This window comes from Oncorhynchus gorbuscha, linkage group LG13 (assembly GCF_021184085.1).
Source record: "Oncorhynchus gorbuscha isolate QuinsamMale2020 ecotype Even-year linkage group LG13, OgorEven_v1.0, whole genome shotgun sequence".
In the NCBI taxonomy this organism is placed as follows: domain Eukaryota; kingdom Metazoa; phylum Chordata; class Actinopteri; order Salmoniformes; family Salmonidae; genus Oncorhynchus; species Oncorhynchus gorbuscha.
In genome coordinates this window covers 86,139,904-86,165,726 of record NC_060185.1, presented here as the reverse complement: position 1 = coordinate 86,165,726, position 25,823 = coordinate 86,139,904, and the positions used below count along the sequence as shown (strand labels likewise).

General features: G+C 49.3%; 1 protein-coding gene across 1 annotated transcript in view; it reads right to left on the bottom strand.

The window, feature by feature from the left end:
- The window catches only part of LOC123992382 (teneurin-2-like), a 150,589-nt gene that overhangs the window by 70,843 nt on the left and 53,923 nt on the right, over positions 1-25,823 (bottom strand). Inside the window, exons 5-6 of the mRNA XM_046293523.1 lie at positions 730-855; positions 272-477 (exon numbers count right to left, since the gene is read on the bottom strand). Coding sequence (XP_046149479.1) covers positions 272-477; positions 730-855 — 332 coding nt within the window. The remainder of the gene's footprint in view (positions 1-271; positions 478-729; positions 856-25,823) is intronic.

Genomic DNA, 25,823 nt, shown 5'->3' with positions numbered 1-25,823 from the left:
TTTTGTGTAACTGTGTATGTGGTGCATACAGTATGTGTGTGTTGTGTGTGTATTGGTGTGTGTCAATTCAGGAAGTAAACAGAAGTCCTAATTCAATAACTCAAAAAATGTAATCTATTTACAACGACTTCTTAATAAACTAGTAGAAGATATTTATTACTGTTTTTCCATTTTTGAATTTTATATTCAATTTTAAATTCAAATCACTTCCTGAATTGACTGCCTTCAATTTGAATTGACCCCAACCCAGGTGTGTGTTATAACAGTCTACCTGTGCGTGTGAGGGGGGCAGGCCCTTGCGGATGTAGACCCCGAACAGAGCATCTTTCCCCAGGGAGATGTTGAACTTGAGGAACTGCGGCTGGGCCAGGTGAAGCAGAGACCTCCAGAACATCCCAGGAGGAATCTCCTGACTCACCCTCCTCCCCACCTCCACATCCCCACTGTCTATACTGCTGTTAGGACCTTGCCATGGAGCTATGGGAGAGGAGAGGAGAGCGAGAGAAAAGAGAGAGTTGAAGAGAGGAGGATCATCACAATGTCAGTAAGCAGTAATCACATAGCAAAACCATTAAAACGTTGAAAGTTTGCATTCTGGGAAAATGAGTTCTGAACTATGTATGTCTGCCCAATAGAACTACAGTACAATGCTAGAAGAAGAATAGTCTTGTTGTAGTTGTGCCGTAGCCGGCAGGTGTGTTGTGGGTGCTATAGTGTCGTAGTTCTCACCTTTGCCTCCAGAGGGCAGTGTGGCCACATCACTGTTGACAGCTAAACCTGCAGTACTCAGACCGTTGTTCAACACAGGGCCTTCAGAGGGCTGCAGTTGCCATGTCAGATCCAACAGGTTAATGGCTAGACAGAGGGGAGGAGAGGGGGATGAGAGGGGGGAGTAGGGGGGAGCAGTATATGTTATTTAATTTTCAGGCAGATAGAAATTGCACAGATCATACTGACCTAGAAGAGATTAGAAAATAACAGGCATACTTTTCTTTACCTCTCTCACTTTATCCCCCCCTCTCCCTCATTTCCTCCCTCCCTCCCTCATCCCCCCTCCCTCCCTCCCTCCCTCCCTCCCTCCCTCCCTCCCTCCCTCCCTCCCTCCCTCCCTCCCTCCCTCCCTCCCCCCCCCTCCCTCCCCAGACAGGATACCAGTCTCTGTTTGGGAGTCTTGGCACAAGCTCACAGTGAGCAAGTAACAGATGAAAAGAAAACTCTGCCTCTTTCTTTCTCTCGCTCTTCTCCTCCTTTGTGTTCTGTTGTGTTATTGTGCTGGTGGATGAGTTTTTCTATCTCTCTCTGGCTCCCTTGTTCTTTTGAAGTCCCTGCCAAGCAACTTTCTCACAAAGGAAGAAAGAGGAACTGAATTCAATTAATTGAAGTTCAGAGGAAATAAACAGACAAGGAAAGCATTTGAGTGTTACACAGATTTGGGAAGGGCACGGGCGTTGCTGATTCATATTGCTATCTCTTATTGTCCGTTCACCAGAGGAGTGGGAGGGTGTGTGTGTGTGTGTGTGTGTGTGTGTGTGTGTGTGTGTGTGTGTGTGTGTGTGTGTGTGTGTGTGTGTGTGTGTGTGTGTGTGTGTGTGTGTGTGTGTGTGTGTGTGTGTGTGTGTGTGTGTGTGTGTGTGTGTGTGTGTGTGTGTGTGGTTGTGTGTGTGTGTGTGTGTGGACAGTGCTACAAGGTACTATGTTTTTATGGTCGGAGTATGGTCACGTGCGGTCAAAGGATGTGTTGACCACTATAGGCATTCTCATTATGTGTGTATTGACAACCTGTCCCATCCTCACTACCTGCCCCATCCTCACACCTTGTCCCATTCATACTACCTGTCCCACCCTGACTACCTGTCCCATTCTCACACCTTGTCCCATTCATACTACCTGTTCCACCCTGACTACCTACATTTACATTTAAGTCATTTAGCAGACGCTCTTATCCAGAGCGACTTACAAACCTGTCCCATCCTGACAACCTGTCCCTTCCTCTCTACCTGCCCCATCCTGACTACCTGTCATGACTACATGTCCCATTCTTACTACCTGTCCCATTATCTCTACCTGCCCCATTCTCACTACCTGTTCCATTCTCAATACCTGTCCCATTCTCGCTTCCTGCCACATTCTCACTACATGTCCCATTCTCTCTACCAGTCTCATTCTCTCTACATTTCCCATTCTCCCTACCTGTCCCATTCTAACTACCTGTCCCATTCTCTCTACATGTCCCATTCTCTCTACATGTCCCATTCTCACTACCTGCCCCATCATGACTACATGTCCCATTCTCTCTACATGTCCCATTCTCCCTAACTGTCCCATTCTCTCTACCTGTCCCATTCTCTCTACCTGTCCCATTCTCTCTACCTGTCCCATTCTCTCTACCTGACCCATTCTCTCTACCTGACCCATTCTCTCTACCTGACCCATTCTCTCTACCTGACCCATTCTCTCTACCTGTCCCATTCTCTCTACCTGACCCATTCTCTCTACCTGACCCATTCTCTCTACCTGACCCATTCTCTCTACCTGACCCATTCTCTCTACCTGTCCCATTCTCTCTACCTGACCCATTCTCTCTACCTGACCCATTCTCTCTACCTGACCCATTCTCTCTACCTGACCCATTCTCTCTACCTGTCCCATTCTCTCTACCTGACCCATTCTCTCTACCTGACCCATTCTCTCTACCTGACCCATTCTCTCTACCTGACCCATTCTCTCTACCTGTCCCATTCTCTCTACCTGTCCCATTCTCTCTACCTGACCCATTCTCTCTACCTGACCCATTCTCTCTACCTGTCCCATTCTCTCTACCTGTCCCATTCTCTCTACCTGACCCATTCTCTCTACCTGACCCATTCTCTCTACCTGTCCCATTCTCCCTACCTGTCCCATTCTCTCTACCTGACCCATTCTCTCTACCTGACCCATTCTCTCTACATGACCCATTCTCTCTACCTGACCCATTCTCTCTACCTGACCCATTCTCTCTACCTGACCCATTACCTGACCCATTCTCTCTACCTGACCCATTCTCTCTACCTGTCCCATTCTCTCTACCTGTCCCATTCTCTCTACCTGACCCATTCTCTCTACCTGACCCATTCTCTCTACCTGACCCATTCTCTCTACCTGTCCCATTCTCTCTACCTGACCCATTCTCTCTACCTGACCCATTCTCTCTACCTGACCCATTCTCTCTACCTGACCCATTCTCTCTACCTGTCCCATTCTCTCTACCTGTCCCATTCTCTCTACCTGACCCATTCTCTCTACATGACCCATTCTCTCTACCTGACCCATTCTCTCTACCTGACCCATTCTCTCTACCTGACCCATTACCTGACCCATTCTCTCTACCTGACCCATTCTCTCTACCTGTCCCATTCTCTCTACCTGTCCCATTCTCTCTACCTGACCCATTCTCTCTACCTGACCCATTCTCTCTACCTGACCCATTCTCTCTACCTGTCCCATTCTCTCTACCTGACCCATTCTCTCTACCTGACCCATTCTCTCTACCTGACCCATTCTCTCTACCTGACCCATTCTCTCTACCTGTCCCATTCTCTCTACCTGTCCCATTCTCTCTACCTGTCCCATTCTCTCTACCTGACCCATTCTCTCTACCTGACCCATTCTCTCTACCTGACCCATTCTCTCTACCTGACCCATTCTCTCTACCTGTCCCATTCTCTCTACCTGTCCCATTCTCTCTACCTGACCCATTCTCTCTACCTGACCCATTCTCTCTACCTGACCCATTCTCTCTACCTGACCCATTCTCTCTACATGACCCATTCTCTCTACCTGACCCATTCTCTCTACCTGTCCCATTCTCCCTACCTGACCCATTCTCTCTACCTGACCCATTCTCTCTACCTGTCCCATTCTCTCTACCTGACCCATTCTCTCTACCTGTCCCATTCTCTCTACCTGTCCCATCCTCACATAGTGATCTGTTTATGCATTCCCCACCAGGATGCCTACATTAATTCTGCACATCTCATACCCTTTCAAATCAAATCAGCAATACATCAGGGTTTATTTTCAGGGAAAATAATTGCTCAATTATTGCTAAATAAACTAAACAATAAAAAGTAACACAATAAAATAACAATAACAAGGCTGTATTCCATGGGGTCAATGTGCAGGGCTACGGGTTAGTCGAGGTAATCGAGGTAGTATGTATATGTAGATAGGGGTAAAGTGACATAGATAATAAACAGCGATTAGCAGCAATGTAAAAAAAAAGGGGATCAATGTAAATAGTCTGGGTGGCCATTTGATGAACTGTTGGCTTGGGGGTAGAAGCTGTTCAGCAGTCTTATGGCTTGGGGTTAGAAGCTGTTCAGCAGTCTTATGGCTTGGGGGTAGAAGCTGTTCAGCAGTCTTATGGCTTGGGGGTAGAAGCTGTTCAGCAGTCTTATGGCTTGGGGGTAGAAGCTGTTCAGCAGTCTTATGGCTTGGGGGTAGAAGCTGTTCAGCAGTCTTATGGCTTGGGGTAGAAGCTGTTCAGCAGTCTTATGGCTTGGGGTTAGAAGCTGTTCAGCAGTCTTATGGCATGGGGGTAGAAGCTGTTCAGCAGTCTTATGGCTTGGGGTTAGAAGCTGTTCAGCAGTCTTATGGCTTGGGGGTAGAAGCTGTTCAGCAGTCTTATCGCTTGGGGGTAGAAGCTGTTCAGCAGTCTGATGGCTTGGGGGTAGAAGCTGTTCAGCAGTCTTATGGCTTGGGGGTAGAAGCTGTTCAGCAGTCTGATGGCTTGGGGGTAGAAGCTGTTCAGCAGTCTTATGGCTTGGGGGTAGAAGCTGTTCAGCAGTCTTATGGCTTGGGGGTAGAAGCTGTTCAGCAGTCTTATGGCTTGGGGTTAGAAGCTGTTCAGCAGTCTTATGGCTTGGGGGAGTAGAAGCTGTTCAGCTCTTATGGCTTGGGGGTAGAAGCTGTTCAGCAGTCTGATGGCTTGGGGGTAGAAGCTGTTCAGCAGTCTGATGGCTTGGGGGTAGAAGCTGTTCAGCAGTCTGATGGCTTGGGGTAGAAGCTGTTCAGCAGTCTTATGGCTTGGGGGTAGAAGCTGTTCAGCAGTCTTATGGCTTGGGGTTAGAAGCTGTTCAGCAGTCTGATGGCTTGGGGGTAGAAGCTGTTCAGCAGTCTGATGGCTTGGGGGTAGAAGCTGTTCAGCAGTCTTATCGCTTGGGGGTAGAAGCTGTTCAGCAGTCTTATGGCTTGGGGGTAGAAGCTGTTCAGCAGTCTTATGGCTTGGGGGTAGAAGCTGTTCAGCAGTCTTATGGCTTGGGGGTAGAAGCTGTTCAGCAGTCTGATGGCTTGGGGGTAGAAGCTGTTCAGCAGTCTGATGGCTTGGGGTTAGAAGCTGTTCAGCAGTCTGATGGCTTGGGGGTAGAAGCTGTTCAGCAGTCTTATGGCTTGGGGGTAGAAGCTGTTCAGCAGTCTTATGGCCTGGGGGTAGAAGCTGTTCACCAGTCTTATGGCTTGGGGGTAGAAGCTGTTCAGCAGTCTGATGGCTTGGGGGTAGAAGCTGTTCAGCAGTCTGATGGCTTGGGGGTAGAAGCTGTTCAGCAGTCTGATGGCTTGGGGGTAGAAGCTGTTCAGCAGTCTTATGGCTTGGGGGTAGAAGCTGTTCAGCAGTCTTATGGCTTGGGGGTAGAAGCTGTTCAGCAGTCTTATGGCCTGGGGTAGAAGCTGTTCAGCAGTCTTATCGCTTGGGGGTAGAAGCTGTTCAGCAGTCTTATGGCTTGGGGTAGAAGCTGTTCAGCAGTCTTATGGCTTGGGGGTAGAAGCTGTTCAGCAGTCTGATGGCTTGGGGGTAGAAGCTGTTCAGCAGTCTGATGGCTTGGGGGTAGAAGCTGTTCAGCAGTCTTATGGCTTGGGGGTAGAAGCTGTTCAGCAGTCTTATGGCTTGGGGGTAGAAGCTGTTCAGCAGTCTTATGGCTTGGGGGTAGAAGCTGTTCAGCAGTCTTATGGCCTGGGGGTAGAAGCTGTTCAGCAGTCTTATGGCTTGGGGGTAGAAGCTGTTCAGCAGTCTTATGGCCTGGGGTAGAAGCTGTTCAGCAGTCTTATCGCTTGGGGGTAGAAGCTGTTCAGCAGTCTTATGGCTTGGGGTAGAAGCTGTTCAGCAGTCTTATGGCTTGGGGGTAGAAGCTGTTCAGCAGTCTGATGGCTTGGGGGTAGAAGCTGTTCAGCAGTCTGATGGCTTGGGGGTAGAAGCTGTTCAGCAGTCTTATGGCTTGGGGGTAGAAGCTGTTCAGCAGTCTTATGGCTTGGGGGTAGAAGCTGTTCAGCAGTCTTATGGCTTGGGGGTAGAAGCTGTTCAGCAGTCTTATGGCCTGGGGGTAGAAGCTGTTCAGCAGTCTTATCGCTTGGGGGTAGAAGCTGTTCAGCAGTCTTATGGCCTGGGGGTAGAAGCTGTTCAGCAGTCTTATGGCTTGGGGGTAGAAGCTGTTCAGCAGTCTTATGGCCTGGGGGTAGAAGCTGTTCAGCAGTCTTATCGCTTGGGGGTAGAAGCTGTTCAGCAGTCTTATGGCTTGGGGGTAGAAGCTGTTGACAAGGCTTTTGGACAAAACAAAGGTACCGCTTGCCGTGTGGTAGCAGAGGAATTCTTTGACTTGAGTGGCTGGAGTCTTTGATAATTTAGGGCCTTCCTCTGACACTGCCTGGTATAGAGGTCCTGGATGGCAGGAAGCTTGGCACCATTGATGTACTGGGCCATACACACTACCCGCACTACCCTCTGTAGTGCCTTGCGGTCTGGATGCCGAGCAGCTGCCAAGCCAAGCAGGGATGCAACCATGCTCTCGATGGTGCAGCTGCATAACTTTTTGAGGATCTGAGGATCTGAGTCTCCTGAGGAGTCTCCTGAGGAGCAATAGGCTTTGTCGTGCCCTCTTCACGACTGTCTTGGTGTGTTTGGACCATGATAGTGTGTTTGTAATGTGGACACCAAGGAACTTTGATATGCTCCACTACAACCCCATCGATCTGAATGGGGGGGTGCTCGGCCCTCCTTTTCCTGTAGTCCACGATCAGCTCCATTGTCTTGCTCACGTTGAGGGAGTGATTGTTGTCTTGGCACCACACTTCCAGGTCTCTGACCTCCTCCCTATAAACTGTCTCATCATTGTTGGTGATCAGGCCTACCACTGTTGTGTCATTGGTAAACTTAATGATGGTGTTGGAGTCGTGCATGGCCACGCAGACGTGGGTGAACAGGGAGTACGGGAGGGGACTAAGCATGCACCCATAAGGGAGCCCCCCCATGTTGAGGATCAGCGTGGCAGATGTGTTGTTGCCTACCCTTACCACCTAGTGGCGGCCCATCAGCATGTCTAGGATCCTGTTGCAGAGGGAGGTGTTTAGTCCCAGGGTCCTTAGCTTAGTGATGAGCTTTGAGGGCACTATGGTGCTGAATGCTGAGCTGTAGTCAACGAATAGCATTCTCACATAGGTGTTCCTTTTGTCCAGGTGGGGAAGGGCAGTGTGGAGTGCAATAGAGATTGCATTATCTGTGGACAGGGACTATGGTGGTCTGTTTGAAACATGTAGGGAATACAGACTCGGTCAGGGAGAGGTTGAAAATGTCAGTGAAGACACTTGCCAGTTGGTCAGCGCATGCTCAGAGAATGCTGGTAATTCGTCTGGCCCTGTGGCCTTTGAATGTGGATCTGTTTAAAGGTTTTACTCTCATCGGTTTTACTCTCACAGTCTTCCAGAATAGCTGGTGCTCTCATGCATGGTTCAGTGGTGCTTACCTCGAAGCGAGCATAAAAGGCATTTAGCCCGTCTGGTAGTCTCACTGGGCAGCTCGCTGCTGGGATTCCCTTTGTTGTAATCCGTAAGCCCTGCGGTGCCACATTTGACAAGCGTCAGAACCGGTGTAGTAGGATTCAATCTTAGTCCTGTATTGAAGCTTTGCCACCCCTCGTCTTACCGGGGGTTGCTGTTCTGTCTTGCTGATGCACCAAAAACCCAACAAACGGTATATTATCCATGTCTTCGTTCAGCCACGACAAAGTCATGAGAGACATTGTCTCACACACACATTTATGGACACACACACGCACACAAGTGTGTTGTACTACCCTTGTGGGGAACAAACAATTAATTCCCATTCAAAATTATATTTTCCCTAACCCTAATTTTAACCTAACCTTAACCCCTAAAACTAAACCTCCTAACCTTAATTCTAACTCTAACCCTAATCCCAAGATCACATAGTCCCACAAAGAATTTGAAAACAAATAAAACATCGATAAACTCCCATATCTCCTAGATTTGTGGCCCGTTACCATGAGAAAAGGGCAGCCAATGGAGCACAAACAACACTAAATAACACCAGTATTTATCTGTTTGTTACATACTACAATATTGCTAAAACACATCGCTGCTAATATAACACTTGAATTGTCTTTATCTTTTTGAAACCTTTTTGAGTGCAAGGTTTACAGTTCATTTGGAATAGGTTTTTGTTGATATTGTTTTGTGTCTTCTTTTGTTAATTGAACTTGCTTTGGCACTTTAAACATACACCAAATATACAAGGTATGTGCACACCCCTTCAAATGAGTTGATTCGGCTATTTCAGCCACACCCGTTGCTGACAGGTGTATAAAATTGAGCACACAGCCATGCATTCTCCATAGACGAACATTGGCAGTAGGTTGGCCTTACTGAAGAGCTCAGTAACTTTCAACGTGGCACTGTCATAGGATGCCACCTTTCTAACAAGTCAGTTCATCAAATTTCTGCCCTGCTAGAGCTGCCCCGGTAAACTGTAAGTGCTGTTATTGTGAAGTGGAAACATCTAGGAGCAACAATGGCTCAGCTGCGAAGTGGTAGGCCACACAAGCTCACAGAATGGGACCAACAAGTGCTGAAGCGCATAAAGATTACCTGTCCTCGGGTTGCAACACTCTCTACTGAGTTCCAAATTGCCTCTGGAAGCAAAAATCAACACAAGAACTGTTCGTCGGGAGCTTCATTAAATGGGTTTCCATGGCCGAGCAGCCACACACAAGCCTAAGATCACTATATGCAATGCCAAGCATCGGCTGGAGTGGTGTATAGCCTGTGCACAAAGTGAGGTCCATACAGAAATAGTTTGTCGAGATTGGTGTGGAAGAACTTGACTGGCCGACATAGAGTCCTGACCTCAACCCCATCGAACACCTTTGGGATGAATTGGAACGCTGACTGCGAGCCAGGCCTAATCGCCCAGCATCAGTGCCTGACCTCACTAATGCTCTTGTGGCTGAATGGAAGCAAGTCAGCAATGTTCCAACATCTAGTGGAAAGCCTTCCCAGAAGAATGGAGGCTGTTATAGCAGCAAAGGGGGGACTGACTCCAGAAATACCCATGATTTTGGAATGAGATGTTCGACAAGCAGGTGTCCGAATACTTTTGGTCATTTCGTGTACGTTTCCCATGGCCTTTGAATTGAATTTAGAGAGAGACAGAGAGACAGAGAGAGGGGAGACAGATGTAGCTAATAGAGGGGTAAGTGTAAGGTTTAGGGGTTGTCCCGCAAGGGTGAATCTTACTCCCTCCATCTCCCCCGCTCCTACCCTCCGTCCCTCCCTCGGTCCTGGTCAAAGAAAAGCGCTGACACCGCAGGTGCTACGTGGCCTCCACTGTCAGCTCTTTTATTTGTCACCCCACCGCCAAGAGAGAGAGAGAGAGCGAAAGAGTGATAGAGAGAGCAAGAGAAAAGAACAGGCGTTTCTACAGAAAGAACCAATGCCCTCTCTCACTCTCATTCTCTCATTCTTTCTTTCTTTCTCTGGTCCCTCTGCTGCTCTTCATCCTCTTCCCTCTCCTTCATCCTCTTCCCCCTCCATCATCCTTTTCCCTATCCATCATCCTCTTTCCTCTCCATCATCCTCTTCCCTCTCCTTCATCCTCTTCCCTCTCCTTCATCCTCTTTCCTCTCTTTCATCCTCTTCCCTCTCCTTCATCCTCTTTCCTCTCTTTCATCCTCTTCCCTCTCCTTCATCCTCTTCCCCCTCCATCATCCTTTTCCCTCTCCATCATCCTCTTTCCTCTCCATCATCCTCTTCCCTCTCCTTCATCCTCTTCCCTCTCCTTCATCCTCTTTCCTCTCTTTCATCCTCTTCCCTCTCCTTCATCCTCTTTCCTCTCCATCATCCTCTTCCCTCTCCTTCATCCTCTTCCCTCTCCTTCATCATCTTCCCTCTCCTTCATCCTCTTCCCTCTCCTTCATCCTCTTCCCTCTCCATCATCCTCTTTCCTCTCCTTCATCATTTTCCCTCTCCATCATCCTCTTTCCTCTCCTTCATCCTCTTCCCTCTCCATCATCCTCTTTCCTCTCCTTCATCCTCTTCCCTCTCCATCATCCTCTTTCCTCTCCTTCATCATCTTCCCTCTCCTTCATCCTCTTTCCTCTCCATCTTCCTCTTCCCTCTCCTTCATCCCTTCCCTCTCCTTCATCCTCTTCCCTCTCATTCATCCTCTTCCCTCTCCTTCATCCTCTTCCCTCTCCTTCATCCTCTTCCCTCTCCTTCATCCTCTTACCTCTCCTTCATCCTCTTCCCTCTCCTTCATCCTCTTACCTCTCCTTCATCCTCTTCCCTCTCATTCATCCTCTTCCCTCTCATTCATCCTCTTCCCTTGTCTTCATCATCTTCCCTCTCCTTCATCATCTTCCCTCTCCTTCATCCTCCCTTCATCCTCTTCCCTCTCCTTAATCCTCTTCCCTTGTCTTCATCCTCTTCCCTCTCCTTCATCCTCTTCCCTCTCCTTCATCCACTTCATTTTTCTTCATCCTCTTCCCTTGTCTTCATCCTCTTCCCTCTCCTTCATCCTCTTCCCTTGTCTTCATCATCTTCCCTCTCCTTCACCCTCTTCCCTTGTCTTCATCATCTTCCCTCTACTTCATCCTCCCTGTACTTCATCCTCTTCCCTTGTCTTCATCCTCTTCCCTCTCCTTCATCCTCTTCCTTCATCCTCTTCCCTCTCCTTCATCCTCTTCCCTCTCCTTCATCCTCTTCCCTCTCCTTCATCCTCTTACCTCTCCTTCATCCTCTTCCCTCTCATTCATCCTCTTCCCTTTCCTTCATCCCCTTCCCTCTTCTTCATCCTCTTCCCTTGTCTTCATCCTCTTCCCTCTCCTTCATCCTCTTCCCTCTCCTTCATCCTCTTCCTTTTCCTTCATCCTCTTCCCTCTCCTTCATCCTCTTCCTTTTCCTTCATGCGCTTCCCTCTCCTTCATCCTCTTCCCTCTCCTTCATCCTCTTCCCTCTCCTTCATCCTCTTCCCTTGTCTTCACCATCCTCCCTCTCCATCATCCTCACTCTCCTTCATCCTCTTCCCTCTCATTCATCCTCTTCCCTCTCCTTCATCCTCTTCCCTCTCCTTCATCCTCTTCCTTCTACTTCATCCTCTTCCCTGGTCTTTATCATCTTCCCTCTCCTTCATGCTCCCTGTCCTTCATCATCCTCCCTTGCCTTCATCATCTTCCCTCTCCTCCATCCTCCTTCATCACACACGTAAGCAAGTGAGTGAGTGTGTATGTCTTTTGTATGTGTGTATGTGTGTGTGTGTGTATAAGTTTGTTGTGAGGTTGAACCTCTGGCCTATAGAAGGTAGTCTTAGTCCTTTCCTACACTGCGGTAAAGACAACAGGTTTGTTAAAAATAGGGACACATTTTACACACACACACACACACACACACACACACACACACACACACACACACACACACACACACACACACACACACACACACACACACACACACACACACACACACACACACACACACACACACACACACACACACACACACACACACACACACACACACACACACACACACACACACACACACACACACACGGTGGATCAGAGAGGCAGGCCTAACGAGGCAGAGTGTTTGATAAAAAATAGATCAGTGGGTACATGAGGATTTATTTCATCTTAATGTTTAATTCACAGTGGCAAAGTGGTCTGTGGCAACAACCTGGTATCAACATGTGTTACCCTACCTGCTATACACCACATCTAAGACAGCTCTGGAATACGTGTGAGCCTCGGACAGGGGAAGAAAAAGGAGAAAGAGGGAAGGAGGGAAAGAGGAAGGGAAGGAGGGAAAGAGGGAGGGAAGGAGGGAAAGAGAGAGAGAAGGAGGGAAAGAGGGAGGGAAGGAGGGAAAGAGAGAGGGAAGGAGGGAAAGAGAGAGGGAAGGAGGGAAAGAGGGAGGGAAGGAGGGATAGGGAGAGGGAAGGAGGGAAAGAGGGAGGGAAGGAGGGAAAGAGAGAGGGAAGGAGGGAGGGAAGGAGGGAAAGAGAGAAGCGAAGGAGGGAAAGAGGGAGGGAAGGAGGGAAAGAGAGAGGGAAGGAGGGAAAGAGAGAGGGAAGGAGGGAAAGAGGGAGGGAAGGAGGGAAAGAGAGAGGGAAGGAGGGAAAGAGGGAGGGAAGGAGGGAAAGAGAGAGGGAAGGAGGGAAAGAGGGAGAGAAGGAGGGAAAGAGGGAGAGAGATGGAAGGAGCAAGGGGAGAAGCGGAAAGAGAGAGGAAGGAGAGAGATGTGTAGAGGGAGAAGAGAGAGGGATGAATTGGATAGGGATAGAGAAAATGAGAGGTGGATGAGAGGGGGAAAATGAGAAAGGGAAGGTGAGAAGGAGGGAAGAGAGAGGGGGAGAAGGGGGAGGATGGAGCCTGCGGTAAATGGGTTTTCTATGATTCATTTTCAGAAGGAATGGACAGAATATCTCCCTGGGGAGGTCGAGAGAGAAGACAGAGAAAGACAGGAAAGAAGAGCGAAAGAAGAGAAACACACAGAGGAATCTATCACCTCCTACACTAGCACACTGACTCAGTACCACTACTCCTGTATACAACTACCTCGTATACCAGCACACTGACTCAGTACCACTACTCCTGTATACAACTACCTCGTATACCAGCACACTGACTCAGTACCACTACTCCTGTATACAACTACCTCGTATACCAGCACACTGACTCAGTACCACTACTCCTGTATACAACTACCTCGTATACCAGCACACTGACTCAGTACCACTACTCCTGTATACAACTACCTCGTATACCAGCACACTGACTCAGTACCACTACTCCTGTATACAACTACCTCGTATACCAGCACACTGACTCAGTACCACTACTCCTGTATACAACTACCTCGTATACCAGCACACTGACTCAGTACCACTACTCCTGTATACAAGTACCTCGTATACCAGCACACTGACTCAGTATCACTACTCCTGTATACAACTACCTCGTATACCAGCACACTGACTCAGTACCACTACTCCTGTATACAACTACCTCGTATACCAGCACACTGACTCAGTACCACTACTCCTGTATACAACTACCTCGTATACCAGCACACTGACTCAGTACCACTACTCCTGTATACAACTACCTCGTATACCAGCACACTGACTCAGTACCACTACTCCTGTATACAACTACCTCGTATACCAGCACACTGACTCAGTACCACTACTCCTGTATACAACTACCTCGTATACCAGCACACTGACTCAGTACCACTACTCCTTTATGCAGCCTCATTATTGTTATTTATTGTGTTATTTTCTTGTCACTATTTTACTTGGATCTATTTATTCATTGTTTTAACTGCATTGTTGAGAAAGGGCTCGTAAAACAAAGTATTTCACACTTTTCCACAATGGTATTTTATTTGAAAGAGAAGAGGAAGTGAAGGAGGGAGAGGAGAGAGAAAGAAGGGAGAGAAGAGAGAGCAGGAGGGCAAAATAATGAGTCCATTGTTTGGACAGCCAGTCACACAGAGTCATCAAGTCATCTTCATAAGGACAGACAGACCAGAAACTAGGTGTTCATGTATGTGTGTCATCACCACTCTTCTCTCTGGAACATGTTGAAAGACCAAACACCCTTCTCCCCTCCCTTACTCCCCCCCTTATCTCCCTTCCTCCTCCGCTATGAAAAGCCAACTGACATTTACTCCTGAGGTGCTGACCTGTTGCACCCTCAACAACCACTGGGATTATTATTATTTGACCCTGGTGGTCATCTATGAACGTTTGAACATCTTGGCCATGTTCTGTTATAATCTCCACCCGGCACAGCCAGAAGAGGACTGGTCACCCCTCAGAACCTGGTTCCTCTCTAGGTTTGTCCCTAGATTCCTGCCTTTCTAGGGAGTTTTTCCTAGCCACCGTGCTTCTACATCTGCATTGCTTGTTGTTTGGGGTTTTAGGCTGGGTTTCTGTACAGCACTTTGTGACATCGGCTGATGTAAAAAGGTCTTTATAAAAACAATTGATTTGATTCCTCCCCTTCTCCTTCTCTCCCTGTTGGTCTTTTCTGGTGTCCATGGTGATAGATGGAATAGGATGGCAGATGTTCCAGAGTTCTCAGTGTTCCAATTCCACATAAACAAAGGCTGACTGTTACCTCTGACATTCCAACAGAGCCTTGTTGAAGGTCACCTTGAATTCCACCACTATGGTAAAAGGCTGAGGCCCACTCCAGTTAGACTGCATGATCTCTGAACAGACACTCACAGCTCTCTCAAACAATGACCAGGGTCTGACCTGTTGATGTATGTATAGATGTTCAGATGTGTATAGAGTGTGTTATGTGAAGCCTATAGGATGGCTTTATACCCCTCAAATTCAAATATGGAGCTTGACGACTACCCTTCTAATCAGGGACCGATTTAGACCAGTTCTACTGCTGTTGTTATTCTTCTCCATCCAATCAGGGCCTGATTTAGACCTGGGACACCAGGTGTTTGCAATTCGTTGTCAGGCAGAACAGAAAAGCAGCAGTAATCTGGACCTGGTAGGATAAGATTTGAATATCCCTGATTCCTTTTTCTTGACAATTTGAAAACCGGTTAAACCATCAAACCCTAATAAACAGTTGAAAAGACTGAGAAAAGTCAAATCAAACACAAATAGACACACATTTCCACATGACACAACATGGATAATGATTACTGCAGTCACTGACTATAGTAGACATGCATCTTTTCAGTAGTAGTGCAATTCTTATACGCCGCGGAATAAAATGATGTAATTACCGGCTTCACTGACGCAATCTAATGAGGAAGTGTTGTGTGCACGCACCTTTCCATGATTCCAGACACAACAGGGGAGATGTGGAACACAAACACAGGACCAATGAAACACCAGACACAACGGGAGATGTGGAACACAAACACAGGACCAATGAAACACACCAGACACAACAGGGGAGATGTGGAACACAAACACAGGACCAATGAAACACACCAGACACAACAGGGAGATGTGGAACACAAACACAGGACCAATGAAACACCAGACACAACAGGGAGATGTGGAACACAAACACAGGACCAATGAAACACCAGACACAACAGGGGAGATGTGGAACACAAACACAGGACCAATGAAACACACCAGACACAACAGGGGAGATGTGGAACACAAACACAGGACCAATGAAACACACCAGACACAACAGGGAGATGTGGAACACAAACACAGGACCAATGAAACACCAGACACAACAGGGAGATGTGGAACACAAACACAGGACCAATGAAACACCAGACACAACAGGGAGATGTGGAACACAAACACAGGACCAATGAAACACCAGACACAACAGGGGAGATGTGGAACACAAACACAGGACCAATGAAACACACCAGACACAACAGGGAGATGTGGAACACAAACACAGGACCAATGAAACACCAGACACAACAGGGAGATGTGGAACACAAACACAGGACCAATGAAACACCAGACACAACAGGGAGATGTGGAACACAAACACAGGACCAATGAAACACCAGACACAACAGGAGATGTGGAACACAAACACAGGCCAATGAAACACCAGACACAACAGGGAGATGTGGAACACAAACACAGGACCAATGAAACACCAGACACAACAGGGGAGATGTGGAACACAAACACAGGACCAATGAAACACACCAGACACAACAGGGAGATGTGGAACACAAACACAGGACCAATGAAACACACCAGACACAACAGGGGAGATGTGGAACACAAACACAGGACCAATGAAACACACCAGACACAACAGGGGAGATGTGGAACACAAACACAGGACCAATGAAACACACCAGACACAACAGGGGAGATGTGGAACACAAACACAGGACCAATGAAACACCAGACACAACAGGGAGATGTGGAACACAAACACAGGACCAATGAAACACACCAGACACAACAGGGAGATGTGGAACACAAACACAGGACCAATGAAACACCAGACACAACAGGGAGATGTGGAACACAAACACAGGACCAATGAAACACCAGACACAACAGGGAGATGTGGAACACAAACACAGGACCAATGAAACACACCAGACACAACAGGGAGATGTGGAACACAAACACAGGACCAATGAAACACCAGACACAACAGGGAGATGTGGAACACAAACACAGGACCAATGAAACACCAGACACAACAGGGAGATGTGGAACACAAACACTGGACCAATGAAACACCAGACACAACAGGGAGATGTGGAACACAAACACAGGACCAATGAAACACCAGACACAACAGGGGAGATGTGGAACACAAACACAGGACCAATGAAACACCAGACACAACAGGGGGATGTGGAACACAAACACAGGACCAATGAAACACACCAGACACAACAGGGGAGATGTGGAACACAAACACAGGACCAATGAAACACACCAGACACAACAGGGGAGATGTGGAACACAAACACAGGACCAATGAAACACCAGACACAACAGGGGACCAACTGGGTGGGTGGAGGGTGTGTTTGGTGGTGGGTGGAGGGTGTGTTTGGTGGTGGGTGGAGGGTGTGTTTGGTGGTGGGTGGAGGGTGTGTTTGGTGGAGGGTGTGTTTGGCGGTGGGTGGAGGTTGTGTTTGGCGGTGGGTGGAGGGTGTGTTTGGTGCAGGGTGGAGGGTGTGTTTGGCGGTGGGTGGAGGGTGTGTTTGGCGATGGGTGGAGGGTGTGTTTGGCAGTGGGTGGAGGGTGTGTTTGGCGGTGGGTGGAGGGTGTGTTTGGTGGTGGGTGGAGGGTGTGTTTGGTGGTGGGTGGAGGGTGTGTTTGGTGGTGGGTGGAGGGTGTGTTTGGTGGAGGGTGTGTTTGGCGGTGGGTGGAGGGTGTGTTTGGCGGTGGGTGGAGGGTGTGTTTGGTGCAGGGTGGAGGGTGTGTTTGGCGGTGGGTGGAGGGTGTGTTTGGCGGTGGGTGGAGGGTGTGTTTGGCGGTGGGTGGAGGGTGTGTTTGGCGGTGGGTGGAGGGTGTGTTTGGCGGTGGGTGGAGGGTGTGTTTGGCACTGGGTGGAGAGAGGGTGTGTGTGGCGCTGGGTGGAGGGTGTGTTTGGCACTGGGTGGAGAGAGGGTGTGTTTGGCGCTGGGTGGAGGGTGTGTTTGGCGCTGGGTGGAGGGTGTGTTTGGCGCTGGGTGGAGGGTGTGTTTGGCGCTGGGTGGAGGGTGTGTTTGGCGGTGGGTGGAGGGTGTGTTTGGCGGTGGGTGGAGGGTGTGTTTGGCGGTGGGTGGAGGGTGTGTTTGGCGGTGGGTGGAGGGTGTGTTTGGCACTGGGTGGAGAGAGGGTGTGTTTGGCACTGGGTGGAGAGAGGGTGTGTTTGGCGGTGGGTGGAGGGTGTGTTTGGCACTGGGTGGAGAGAGGGTGTGTTTGGCACTGGGTGGAGAGAGGGTGTGTTTGGCACTGGGTGGAGAGAGAAGGTTTGTTTGGCGCTGGGTGGAGAGAGAGGGTTTGTTTGGCGCTGGGTGGAGAGAGGTGTGTTTGGAGCTGGGTGGAGAGAGAGGGTGTGTTTGGCGCTGGGTGGAGAGAGAGGGTTTGTTTGGGCGCTGGGTGGAGAGAGAGGTTGTGTTTGGAGCTGTGTGGAGAGAGAGAGTGTTTGTTTGGTGCTGGGTGGAGAGAGAGGTTGTGTTTGGAGCTGGGTGGAGAAAGAGGGTTTGTTTGGTGCTGGGTGGAGAGAGAGGTCGTGTTTGGAGCTGGGTGGAGAGAGAGGGTTTGTTTGGCGCTGGGTGGAGAGAGAGGGTTTGTTTGGAGCTGGGTGGAGAGAGGTGTGTTTGGCGCTGGGTGGAGAGAGGTTGTGTTTGGAGCTGGGTGGAGAGAGAGGTTGTGTTTGGCGCTGGGTGGAGAGAGAGGGTTTGTTTGGTGCTGGGTGGAGAGAGAGGTTGTGTTCGGAGCTGGGTGGAGAGAGAGGGTTTGTTTGGTGCTGGGTGGAGAGAGAGATTGTGTTTGGAGCTGGGTGGAGAGAGAGGTTGTGTTTGGCGCTGGGTGGAGAGAGAGGGTTTGTTTGGTGCTGGGTGGAGAGAGAGGTTGTGTTTGGAGCTGGGTGGAGAGAGAGGTTGTGTTTGGCGCTGGGTGGAGAGAGAGGGTTTTTTTGGTGCTGGGTGGAGAGAGGTTGTGTTTGGAGCTGGGTGGAGAGAGAGGTCGTGTTTGGAGCTGGGTAAAGAGAGAGGGTTTGTTTGGTGCTGGGTGGAGAGAGAGGGTTTGTTTGGTGCTGGGTTGAGAGAGAGGGTTTGTTTGGTGCTGGGTGGAGAGAGAGGGTTTGTTTGGTGCTGGGTGGAGAGAGAGGTTGTGTTTGGAGCTGGGTGGAGAGAGAGGGTTTGTTTGGTGCTGGGTGGAGAGAGGTTGTGTTTGGAGCTGGGTGGAGAGAGAGGGTTTGTTTGGTGCTGGGTGGAGAGAGAGGTTGTGTTTGGAGCTGGGTGGAGAGAGAGGGTTTGTTTGGTGCTGGGTGGAGAGAGAGGTTGTGTTTGGAGCTGGGTGGAGAGAGAGGTTGTGTTTGGAGCTGGGTGGAGAGAGAGTTTGTGTTTGGTGCTGGGTGGAGAGAGAGGTTGTGTTTGGAGCTGGGTGGAGAGAGAGGGTTTGTTTGGTGCTGGGTGGAGAGAGAGGTTGTGTTTGGTGCTGGGTGGATAGAGAGGTTGTGTTTGGAGCTGGGTGGAGAGAGAGGGTTTGTTTGGTGCTGGGTGGAGAGAGAGGTTGTGTTTGGAGCTGGGTGGAGAGAGAGGGTGTGCGTCCGTTCATTTTGACAAGGTGATAGAGTTTATATCCCCACAGTATCTTGATAAAAAAGGACGATCCAGTATTGTCTACCAAATACCCCCCACCCCCTCCCCTCCCCCCTCTCTCTCCCTGTTTCTCTCTGTCCCTAGCCGGACCACATCACTAATGAAACCAGGGCAGCCAATAGAACAGCCCCTAAATGAACACACCAGCCAATTACACACTCCCTAATTGGACCAAAGGGGGATGGGGACCGGCTATTACTTTAAAAGGTAATATCTAACACACACACACACACACACACACACACACACACACACACACACACACACACACACACACACACACACACACACACACACACACACACACACACACACACACACACACACACACACACACACACACACACACACACACACACACACAAGACCGGACAACTCTCAGTGTACAATTAGCAGTGTAATTGGGGCCAGACTCGTTAATTTAGTGGAATTAGAACAGTTAATATGCATTTATCCGAATGGCCAGGGGAGGTGGCAGAAATAAAGTGTGTGTGTGTGTGTGTTAATTGTACAGTGTTATTCTTCTGGACGAATGAGTTTAGTGGTAATTGGTTTCCAACAACCTCCCTCTTCTCCTTTTCTCCTCCTCTCCCTTTCTCCTCCTCTTCTCCTTCCTCCTCCTCCGCCCTTCCTCCTCCTCTCCCTTTCTCCTCCTCCTCTCCCTTCCTCCTCCTCTCCCTTCCACCTCTTCATTCCTAAGGTCTTGTAAAGTAGGGGTTAATTTAATCTACAGTCCCTCTCTCCAAAAAAATACTAAAAGTGAAGTTTGGGAGGAGGAGACAGGGGGAGGGAAGAGGAGTGGGAGGAGGAGGAGGAGGAAGAGACAGGGGGGGAGGAGGAGACAGGGGGTGGGAAGAGGAGTGGGAGGAGGAGGAGGGAGGAGGGAGGGAGAAGGAGGAGGAGTGGGAGGAGGACGATACAGGGGTAAGGAGAAAGAGACGGGGGTGGGAAGAGGAGTGGGAGGAGGCGGGAGAAGGGAGGTGGGAGCCGGAGACAGGGGGAGGGAAGAGGAGTGGGAGGAGGAGGAGGAAGAGACAGGGAGGTTGGAGACAGGGGGTGGGAAGAGGAGTGGGAGGAGGATGAGGGAGGAGGGAGCAGGAGAAAGGGGCAGGGAAGAGGAGTGGGAGGAGGAGGGAGGAGGAGGAGACAGGGGGAGGAGGAGGAGGAATGAGGAGGAGGAGACAGGGGGTGGGAAGAGGAGTGGGAGGAGGATGAGGGAGGAGGGAGCAGGAGACAGGGGGAGGGAAGAGGAGTGGGAGGAGGAGGGAGGAGGAGACATGGGGAGGGAGGAGGAGGAGACAGGGGGAGGAGGAGGAGGAGGAGGAGGAGAAGGAGGGAGGAGGAGGAGGAGGGAGGAGGAGGAGGAGAGAGGGGGAGGAGGAGGAGACAGGGGAGGAGGAGGAGGAGGAGGAGGAGGAGGAGGAGGAGGAGACAGGGGGAGGAGGAGACAGGGGAGGAGGAGGAGGAGGGAGGAAGGAGGAGGAGGAGAAGGAGGAGGAGAATAGATGGAGGGAGTTTTTGAATCTCCAGGTTTAAACATTTAGAGAAGATCTGTTATTGATTATAACTGTTAATTATTGCTATTGCCTAATTCTCAAGGGTGTGTGTGTGTGTGTGTGTGTGTGTGTGTGTGTGTGTGTGTGTGTGTGTGTGTGTGTGTGTGTGTGTGTGTGTGTGTGTGTGTGTGTGTGTGTGTGTGTGTGTTAGGTTAGGTTTAGAGGTTAGGAGCTAAGGTTAGGTTTAGGGTTAGGAGCTAGGGTTAGGTCTAGGGTTAGGAGCTAGGGTTAGGTTCAGGGTTAGGACCTAGGGTTAGGTTTAGGGTTAGGAGCTAGGGTTAGGTTTAGGAGCTAGGGTTAAGTTTAGGGTTAGGAGCTAGGGTTAGGTCTAGGGTTAGGGTTAGGAGCTAGGGTTAGGTTCAGGGTTAGGAGCTAGGGTTAGGGTTAGGAGCTAGGGTTAGGTTCAGGGTTAGGAGCTAGGGTTAGGGTTAGGAGCTAGGGTTAGGTTTAGGGTTAGAAGCTAGGGTTAGGTTTAGAAGCTAGGGTTAGGTTCAGGGTTAGGAGCTAGGGTTAGGTTCAGGGTTAGGAGCTAGGGTTAGGAGCTAGGGTTAGGTTTAGGGTTAGAAGCTAGGGTTAGGTTTAGGGTTGGAAGCTAGGGTTAGGTTTAGGGTTAGGAGCTAGGGTTTGGTTCAGGGTTAGGAGCTAGGGTTAGGTTCAGGGTTAGGAGCTAGTGTTAGGGTTAGGAGCTAGGGTTAGGTTTAGGGTTAGGTTTAGGGTTAGGAGCTAGCGTTAGGTTTAGGGTTAGGACCTAGGGTTAGGTTTAGGGTTAGGAGCTAGGGTTAGGTTTAGGAGCTAGGGTTAAGTTTAGGGTTAGGAGCTAGGGTCAGGTCTAGGGTTAGGGTTAGGGTTAGGAGCTAGGGTTAGGTTCAGGGTTAGGTCTAGGGTTAGGAGCTAGGGTTAGGGTTAGGAGCTAGGGTTAGGTTCAGGGTTAGGAGCTAGGGTTAGGGTTAGGAGCTAGGGTTAGGTTTAGGGTTAGAAGCTAGGGTTAGGTTTAGAAGCTAGGGTTAGGTTCAGGGTTAGGAGCTAGGGTTAGGTTCAGGGTTAGGAGCTAGGGTTAGGAGCTAGGGTTAGGTTTAGGGTTAGAAGCTAGGGTTAGGTTTAGGGTTGGAAGCTAGGGTTAGGTTTAGGGTTAGGAGCTAGGGTTTGGTTCAGGGTTAGGAGCTAGGGTTAGGTTCAGGGTTAGGAGCTAGGGTTAGGGTTAGGAGCTAGGGTTAGGTTTAGGGTTAGAAGCTAGGGTTAGGTTTAGGGTTGGAAGCTAGGGTTAGGTTTAGGGTTAGGAGCTAGGGTTTGGTTCAGGGTTAGGAGCTAGGGTTAGGTTCAGGGTTAGGAGCTAGGGTTAGGGTTAGGAGCTAGGGTTAGGTTTAGGGTTAGAAGCTAGGGTTAGGTTTAGGGTTGGAAGCTAGGGTTAGGTTTAGGGTTAGGAGCTAGGGTTTGGTTCAGGGTTAGGAGCTAGGGTTAGGTTCAGGGTTAGGAGCTAGTGTTAGGGTTAGGAGCTAGGGTTAGGTTTAGGGTTAGGTTTAGGGTTAGGAGCTAGCGTTAGGTTTATGGTTAGGACCTAGGGTTAGGTTTAGGGTTAGGAGCTAGGGTTAGGTTTAGGAGCTAGGGTTAAGTTTAGGGTTAGGAGCTAGGGTCAGGTCTAGGGTTAGGGTTAGGGTTAGGAGCTAGGGTTAGGTTCAGGGTTAGGAGCTAGGGTTAGGTCTAGGGTTAGGAGCTAGGGTTAGGGTTAGGAGCTAGGGTTAGGTTCAGGGTTAGGAGCTAGGGTTAGGGTTAGGAGCTAGGGTTAGGTTTAGGGTTAGAAGCTAGGGTTAGGTTTAGAAGCTAGGGATAGGTTCAGGGTTAGGAGCTAGGGTTAGGTTCAGGGTTAGGAGCTAGGGTTAGGAGCTAGGGTTAGGTTTAGGGTTAGAAGCTAGGGTTAGGTTTAGGGTTGGAAGCTAGGGTTAGGTTTAGGGTTAGGAGCTAGGGTTTGGTTCAGGGTTAGGAGCTAGGGTTAGGTTCAGGGTTAGGAGCTAGGGTTAGGGTTAGGAGCTAGGGTTAGGTTTAGGGTTAGGTTTAGGGTTAGGAGCTAGCGTTAGGTTTAGGGTTAGGGTTAGGAGTTAGGGTTTGGGTTAGTTTTAGGGTTAGGAGCTAGGGTTAGTTTTAGGGTTAGGAGCTAGGGTTAGTTTTAGGGTTAGGAGCTAGGGTTAGGTTTATGTTTAGGAGCTAGGGTTAGTTTTAGGGTTAGAAGCTAGGGTTAGTTTTAGGGTTAGGGTAAGGAGCTAGGGTTAGGTTTAGGGTTAAGGTTAGGGTAAGAGTACGGGTTAGTGTTAAGTTTAGGGTTAGGAGCTAGGGTTATTTTTAGGTTTAGGGTAAGGAGCTAGGGTTAGTTTTAGGGTTAGGAGCTAGGGTTAGTTTTAGGGTTAGGAGCTAGGGTTAGTTTTAGGGTTAGGAGCTAGGGTTAGGTTTATGTTTAGGAGCTAGGGTTAGTTTTAGGGTTTGAAGCTTGGGTTAGGTTTAGGGTTAGGTTTAGGGTTAAGGTTAGGTTTAGGGTTAAGGTAAGAGTACATGTTAGGGTTAGGTTTAGGGGTTAGGGAAAATAGGATTTCGAATGGGACTGAATTGCGTGTCCCCACAAGGTTAGCTGTACAAGATTGTGTGTGTGTGTGTGTGTGTGATCATTATGTGATAATCAAAGCAGTACCACACACTGCCATCCCCCTGGGGTAGAGCACTGTCCAACTGATCAACTAAACTGTCATTGACTGTAACACAAAGGTTAAACGAGATGCTGAGAACTCTGCTTTCTGTACAGTACAGAGAAACACAGATATAGAAGTGTCACATGCAGAGGAAAGTGCACTGGAGCACACAGGTCTACAGACAGACTGTGTGTTAGTTTGTGATGGGCTAAAGATGTGGATTAGAGCTCTCTACTGATTAAGACAGAAGATCACCACAACAACACACATTGACTCACTCTGCTCTGGCCTAACATTCTCTCTCCTCCCTTTTCTCTTCTCTCTTCTCCTCTCCTCCCTGTTCTCCTCTCCTCTTCTCTCTCTACTCCTCTACATGCATCCATCCATCCATTGTTAGAGACAGGATATTGGGGTATTTACTATCTGATCTGAAACGAGCGAGCGAGAGCGAGAGCGCGTGCGAGAGAGAGACAGTACTCTGTCTTCATTTAATGTGTGTTTCCAACCAGTCAGTGAAGCACCACAGTCTAATTGGGCTAAGGATCAGATGGAGATAACACCAGCACTAATGAATGAAAGAACAAGGAATTCTAGAAATGCAATGAGCCTCACTAAAACACCAAAAGAGACTCCTCACGGATATCTGCTCCCCTCTTCTTTTCCACACCTCTTTTCACTCCTGCATTCTCTCTCTCCCTCTCTCCCTCTCTCCCCCTCTCCCCCTCTCTCCCTCTCCCCCTCTCCCTCTCTCCCTCTCTCCCCCTCTCTCCCTCTCCCCCTCTCCCCCTCTCCCCCTCTCCCCCTGTCTGTCTGTCTGTCTGTCTGTCTGTCTGTCTGTCTGTCTGTCTGTCTGTCTGTCTGTCTGTCTGTCTGTCTGTCTGTCTGTCTGTCTGTCTGTCTGTCTGTCTGTCTGTCTGTCTGTCTGTCTGTCTGTCTGTCTGTCTGTCTGTCTGTCTGTCTGTCTGTCTGTCTGTCTGTCTGTCTGTCTGTCTGTCTGTCTGTCTGTCTGTCTGTCTGTCTGTCTGTCTGTCTGTCTGTCTGTCTGTCTGTCTGTCTGTCTGTCTCTCTCTCTCTCTCTCTCTCTCTCTCTCTCTCTCTCTCTCTCTCTCCTCTCCCTCTCTCTCTCTCTCTCTCTCTCTCTCTCTCTCTCTCTCTCTCTCTCTCTCTCTCTCTCTGTCTGTCTGTCTGTCTGTCTGTCTGTCTGTCTGTCTGTCTGTCTGTCTGTCTGTCTGTCTGTCTGTCTGTCTGTCTCTCTCTCTCTCTCTCTCTCTCTCTCTCTCTCTCTCTCTCTCTCTCTCTCTCTCTCTCTCTCTCTCTCTCTCTCTCTCACCTCAAAAAATCCCCTATACATCACTTCTGCTACAGAAACCCTCGAGGGACATACAGCACTGACAGAAAAGTCAAGAGATTAAAGTCACAGTCGCCATCTGATATCTAAACTAGTAACATCCTGTCTAATGCTCCTACTATGGCCTGATGGCCCTAACACATTCAATGACCTGTTTGTCCCTCCTGGCCATCTGTCTTAGAGCTCTCTGCCTCCCCCGGCCATGACCTGACCTCTCCTAGACTGCCACCGCATGGCAAGAGCAGAACCTTTAGCAGTACGACAGACCCTGCTGCCACACACACACACACACACACACACACACACACACACACACACACACACACACACACACACACACACACACACACACACACACACACACACACACACACACACACACACACACACACACACACACACACACACACACGATAGACAGACACAATCATGCATGTATGTGCACAGATACATGAAGTTGGGATCCCCTCTTGTGTCTTGGGGGATGTCAGGTGTGTGTGGCCATGTTCCAACCTTCCTCCTTGACCTCCCTCACTCTGTGTCAACACTCCTGGTGGAAGGAGAGGGGGAGGGGGGTGGCATCCATGAAGTATAGGTCATGTGTGTGAGTACTGTGTGTGTACTGTGAGTACTGTGTGTGTACTGTGTGTGTACTGTGTGTGTGTGTACTGTTTCTGTACAGTGTGTACTGTGTGTGTACTGTGTGTGTACTGTGTGTGTGTACTGTGTGTGTACTGTGTGTGTGTACTGTGTGTGTGTACTGTGTGTGTACTGTGTGTGTGTACTGTGTGTGTGTACTGTGTGTACTGTGTGTGTACTGTGTGTGTGTACTGTGTGTGTACTGTGTGTGTGTACTGTGTGTGTACTGTGTGTACTGTGTGTGTACTGTGTGTGTACTGTGTGTGTACTGTGTGTGTGTACTGTGTGTGTACTGTGAGTACTGTGTGTGTACTGTGTGTGTGTACTGTGTGTGTACTGTGTGTGTGTACTGTTTCTGTACAGTGTGTACTGTGTGTGTACTGTGTGTGTACTGTGTGTGTGTACTGTGTGTGTACTGTGTGTATGTACTGTGTGTGTACTGTGAGTACTGTGTGTGTACTGTGTGTGTGTACTGTGTGTACTGTGTGT